General features: G+C 46.7%; 1 protein-coding gene across 1 annotated transcript; it reads left to right on the forward strand.

Moving 5' to 3' along the window:
- The first annotated feature begins 1069 nt into the window (after window positions 1–1069).
- On the forward strand, window positions 1070–3136 carry KLF17 (Kruppel-like factor 17). The gene is made up of 3 exons (XM_014540019.1): window positions 1070–1087; window positions 1173–2013; window positions 2350–3136. Exons 1-3 carry the CDS (start codon window positions 1070–1072, stop codon window positions 2592–2594), a joined length of 1104 nt encoding a protein of 367 aa, XP_014395505.1. The 3' UTR covers window positions 2595–3136.
- The last annotated feature ends 2809 nt before the right edge of the window (window positions 3137–5945 follow it).

A 5945-nucleotide genomic window follows, 5' to 3' on the forward strand; every position in this document is an offset into this window, starting at 1 on the left:
CTTCTATAATTGAAACTTTGTAGCCTTGGTCCTGCTGGAAGCCGGGTTGTCCCTGGCAACCAAGGCTCCCAGCCCCTCCTTGAGCGGAGGCCACGCAGGCTGGAAGCAGGTATCTGGGATTTATTTATCTTCTATAATTGAAACTTTGTAGCCTTGAGCGGAGCTCAGGTCCAGCCAGGGCAGGTGGGAAGCTTGGCTTCCTCCATCGCCGGGGCAACCCAAGCCTCCTGCTCGCTCCAGCTCCGTGGCCGCCGCCATCTTTGTGACGGAGTGAGGAAGTGATGGTTAATTTGCATATTACCATTTCATTAGATAGGCTATGTTTAAAATATATTTTTATTGATTTCAGAGAGGAAGGAAGAGGGAGAGAGAGTTAGAAACATCAATGATGAGAAAGAATCATTGACCGGCTGCCTCCTGCATGCCCCCTACTAGGAATTGAGCCTGCACGTGCTTTTGCCTGGAATTGAACCCAGGACCCTTCAGTCTGCAGGCTGAAGCTCTATCCACTGAGTCAAACTGGCTAGGGCTGAAGCCTCTATTCTTACCTTTGTGGCTTTCTGCACCCATCCTGCTGGTTTGGGATGTTCTTTCATCCTCACACTTACATGTAATCTGGAGCTTGAGGGTTTTCTCAGAGTTCTGTTAAAGGTGTAGTTTGTGGAATATTTTATTTGTATCTTTGTTGTTTTTTACGAAATAATAAACAAAAGCATGCCAAGGAGGAAAAGTGGCATAAGTCACACCTAAGCTCCCACCATCCTATCAGCCAGACCTGCATCTTAGAAAAGCCCAAGCTGGAGTCCTGGCCAGGTGTCTGTTAGCGTGCCCTCCTGTGCACCAAAACGTTGAGGATTTGATCCCCGGTTCGGGCACAAAGGGGAGGCAACCCATCAATGTTTCTTTCTCACATCAATGTTCTGTCCGTCTGTCTCTCTCTCCCTTCCTCTCTCTCTGAAGTCAATAAAAAACAAAACAAATAACATAACATAGGAGAGGATTAGAAAAAATAAAAGAAAAGCCCAGACTGGAGAATGGCCTGGAGGTAGGATAATTCTGACTAGAGATGATGGGGGCCTGGATCTGGGTGTGGTCTAGAGATGGGAGGGACGTGTGGAACTGGAATGGGAGCTAGGATTCACCTCATCTGACTCTCTCCCTCTCTCTCCAAGGATACTGAGAAGTCGAAGTGCGTCTCAAATATGTCTCCATCACCCGAAAGCAGTGGAGTGCACACCTCTTGGAGCCATGACTCATCAGGCATTCAACACGTCCTTCAGAGTCCACAGCTGGAGAGGATGCCCTTGGCTTCTGCTCAGGAGCCCAGGCAGAATGCAGATGAAATGGGGCCACAGTTCAGTGTGTTGCTGCCTGAGCATAGTGTGAACTATTGCCCCCAAGTGACTCTCCCTCCTTCCCAAATGATTTACTGTCAGAGAATGTCTCCCTATCAACCAGGAATGATGATTTTCAACAGGTCCCAGATGATGTCCTTTGGAGAGCCCGATATTCCAGGGATGGCCATGAACTTCAGTGGGAATCTGAGCATGCCCCCCAATGGGCCACCAGTCACAATGTCCCACATGAAGACACCAACAATGCATTATTCTGGCGACCCTACAGTACCTTCTAATAGAGACTGTTTAACACCTCAAATGTTATTGCCTGTCACTGTGCCTTCTGCTGGGGGCCAGGCTGGGTTCCCCTCTTTGGCTCAGATGTTACCCCCTAGAGATCCCCACAACTGTGGAATGCCCCCAGAAGGCTCCCCATCATTGCTGACTTTAGAATCCCAGGACTCTTTTGTTAGCCAGCCAGCCCCCCACAAAGACCCCTTCCTACCCGAGCAGCCTATACCTGCGCCACAAAGAGCAGAGCAGAATTGTGAGGCCTCAGAAAGGGCTTACAGGAGCAGATCCCAGATTGCAAGGCCTTACTGCTGCCAGTATGAGAACTGTGGGAAAGCTTACACCAAGCGCTCCCACCTCCTGAGTCACCAACGCAAACACACAGGTGAGTGAGGTGTCAGAGAGGTGGGGTGGGAGGGAGGAGTCTCTGGGCTTTGCTGGACCACTGGTTTGTAATGGTTGGTGATTAGCCTGTCATCCTTCACTTTTGGGACCAAGCTATACTGTCCTCACCAACTTGCTTTCCCACAGTCCAGTATGACTGTATCAAGATGATGGGGACTGCTGACTGTGTTGCCTCTTCATTGTTTTCCTGTTTTTTTCCTATTGATTCCTCAGCCATGACTGCTCTGCCTCATAGAGTCAGACCCCTTCCTTCCCACCTGCTGGCCTAAATTCCTCTACTTAATTCCTTCTCTCCCTTGTCACTTTCCCTTCCCAGGTGAGAGGCCCTATAAATGTCAGTGGGAAGGTTGTACGTGGTCTTTCTTCCGTTCCGATGAGCTTGGACGACATATGCGGATACACACCAGATACCGGCCACATAGATGTGATCAGTGCGGCCGAGAGTTCATGAGATCTGACCATCTCAGGCAACACCAAAGGACTCATCTGCGGGTGCCAGAATCCCCCAATCCACAGGCCAACGATGAAGAGAGAGCTGGTCCTCCTGCTTCTGATCTTTAGGTCAACCTCCTCTTCCCTTCATTTTGGCTTCTCCACTCAGATCCTGCTTGCCTCTGACCAGCTAGTCTCCTTAGTAGGTACAGGCTTATTTGCAGACTGAGAAAGATTGTGAGGCAGTGTTGAGTGAAGCCCATATGAGCTGGACCCCATGAGGGACTCTTCAAAAACTGTCTTGGATGCCCTTACCTCTTTGGGGCCACCTACTGTTGCTGAGTTTAGCTACATGGAAAGATGAAGCAAAGTAGAGATTGGGAGCTTTATTAAAAAGCTCTTTATGTCACTCCCCAACTTAAAACTCTTCAGTGACTCTCCTTTGCCTGCTATAAAAAAACCCAAGGTTCTTATCTTGGTCTTCCACAGTTTCCAGAGCCAGGCTATGTTCAAATCTTGACTATGCCGCTTACTAGCCATGAGACCTTGGCCAAGGTCTTCTAGTAAGTGAAAAAAATATTAGTGGACCGTTTGGGACACATCTTATGTCTTGACTCAGATTCTGTCCAGAACTCACCAGCCACATGCCCAGAGTTTGTCTTCTCCCACCACTTCCAGACTTGGATGGAATATCCCACCACAGGGCATGGGATCTGGCATCTCAAGTGGCCACTAGTAACACAGAAGCCTGGGGGAGTTCATCCTCCTCTTGGGTAACATTTGACTAATGGGAGTTGGGAGAGACCAAGGCAGAGAAATTCCCTCTTCTTTCCTCCCTTCCCCGAATTGCTGCAAGACACTGTTTCTCCGAACAGTACAGCCAGTGGGGAGATGTCCCAAGCAGCCGGTGAGCACACCCGCTGTGCTTCAAGGCTTGTCGTGAAGCAGGACCCACCTGCTAGCCACTGGTTTGGCTCAGTGGCCAAATCACTCATACTGGGCTACGCCTTTCCCAGTATTATCTTGTTCAACACAAGGGTGAGAAAGATGAATAGATTTTGAATCCTGCCATTTCCTGGCTGTGCGGTCTTGGGCAATTATCTCTGTTGTTTCTGATAGCAAGTGGGCAAGATTGGAGTCAAATTAAAAGGATGATCACATTTAAAAAATGGTTTCTTTGACTGCCTTAAGGGAAAGGAAGGGTTTCAGTGCTCCAGGTATCCTGACAACCACGTAGTTCGAACCTCATTTCTGGACTTCTCAGCCAGCCATTTTTCTGACCAGCAAACTAATTGAGAGGAATTTACCCAAGGTCTCAAGTGGCAGAGCTGGGATTCCAACCAGGATCTGTCTACTCCAGAGGTACTCCTCTGAACCATGATGCCTTCTACAGATGTTGCCTGTGCTTAGTCGAATGCCAAGCCCTGTAGGTGATGCCACAGTGAGATGGATCAGGGCTGGTTCCTTTGGTCCAGGAACCATTTGGTCTAGGGGCTGAGAGGTCCACCTAGGTGCAGTGACCATGGAGAGGAGGAGCACCTAAAGGGAAGGTCAGAAAGGCATTTGTGCCCTGACAAGGCATTGGTGAACCCACAGGACCATGCTCGGCCAACTGAGCCACACTGGCCAGGCTCAGCAAATATTTTTAAGTCTGCAATTCAGAGCTGTGGGGATTCATGGTGGATGGCATGGAAACAACAGTGTGTCAGGGAAGAAGACTTCTCGAGGAGGTGCCGGAGCCAGACCTGAAGAGCTCATGGGGCTTAGCCAGACTTGCCATATCCTGGATGTCCACCCTGGTCATGCTTAGTAGTGCCGGATAAGAACTCAGAACATGATGGTGCCCGCTGTAGGGCAGAAAGATAACGGACGGCAATTCTGAAAGTGCTGCCAAGGCGAAGAGCTGAATCTCTGCGGGCTCGAACTTATTGTGGGCAGCTGGGGAAGTCCCGAGCCTTCGCTATGCCTGCCCTCTCCCCTCACCCTAACTCTGTTCTGCATGGCCACCTCGGTCTGTTCCAACGGCCCCAGTGTACCTGGGCCAGGCCTCCAGGTGTCCTCCACCCAAGTTCCAAGTGGATATCACTTTTTTTTTAAAGTAGGGACAAGAGGGTGCTCATTTGTGACCAAATACTGGCCACAAGGACTTGGGTTTCCAGTAACTTTTATTCCCACCTGGGCACTAGGTCCTTTCCATGGTGAGGGGGTGATTGGAAGAGGAGAAATCAATCTATCCTTTAACCAGTGATTACCCTATCTATGCCAGGTTGGGCTAAGTCTTTCCCAGTATTATCTTGTTCAACACAAGGGTGAGAAAGATGAATAGATTTTGAATCCTGCCATTTCCTGGCTGTGCGGTCTTGGGCAATTATCTATTGTTGCTGATAGCAAGTGGGCAAGATTGGAGTCAAACGAAAACGATAATCACATTTTAAAAATGGTTTCTTTGACTGCCTTAAGGGAAAGGAAAGGTTTCAGTGCTCCAGGTGACCGTTGAAGGAGGCCTGGATGAGGGTGTGGAAGTGATAATGGGATTTGGTTGAGGGCGTGGTCAAGGATGACTCCTGGGTTTTTGGCTTGTGTTATAAGTAGCACAGAAGAACAGACAAACTTTATTAATTCATTCCTATTTTTTATATATGCAAAGTATTATTTTGTATGTATCCAATTTAAAGAATAATAATAAAACTTATCTACCCTTTTATGTCACTTGAGAAAAAGTAGATACTAAATACGTTTGAAGCCTTTGAGCATCCTCTCTCTAATCACATCCCCCCCATCCTCCATAGAGATAACCTCTATCCTGAATTTTGGTTAATTTTGCCTTTGTTTTTTTTTTTTAAAATCTTTATTGTTGAAAGTATTACATATGTTTGGCTTTGCTTTTACCATAGATGTATCTAATCTTAAACAATATAGTGATTAGTTCAATGTGGTTTGAACTCTATGTTTATTCTGTTTGGGGTTCATTGGTCTTCAATCCAAAGGCTTAGAGTCTTAATAAAATTTGTAAAATGTTTGGCCTTTGTTTTGTCAATTGTGGGTTTTTTTTGTCCCTCCCTTTCTCCTGATACATAGTCTGTTCATACAATAGACCGCTTGATATTGTTCCACAGGTGACTGATGCTCTGTCCAGCTTTTCAGTCTTTTTTCTTTTTTTGTTTCATTCTAGCTATCTGTAAGCTAACTGGTCTTTTCTTCTGCAGTGTCTTATCAGTTCCAAAACATGTGTTTTTCATTTCAGATACTGTATTTTTTATCTCTAGCCAAAGGTCTGGACCTTTTTATATTTTCCACTTCTGTCCTTATCATGGTCATACTTTCCTCTATATTCTTGAACATATGAAACATAACGTAACAATAGCTATTTTAATGCCCCAGATGCTAAGTCATGTTTGTCATTTCTGGGTCTGTATCAGTTGATTGATTTCTTTTTTAAATTAAATCTTTATTGTTCAGATTATTACAGTTGTTCCTCTT

Source organism: Myotis brandtii, unplaced genomic scaffold (genome assembly GCF_000412655.1).
Source record: "Myotis brandtii unplaced genomic scaffold, ASM41265v1 scaffold235, whole genome shotgun sequence".
Classification (NCBI taxonomy): domain Eukaryota; kingdom Metazoa; phylum Chordata; class Mammalia; order Chiroptera; family Vespertilionidae; genus Myotis; species Myotis brandtii.

Bases quoted from the DNA above. Each gene is read 5' to 3' on its own strand.
- KLF17 (XM_014540019.1), top strand. The intron at 2,014-2,349 runs GTGAGTGAGGTG...TTCCCTTCCCAG, and splicing joins TCACCAACGCAAACACACAG to GTGAGAGGCCCTATAAATGT.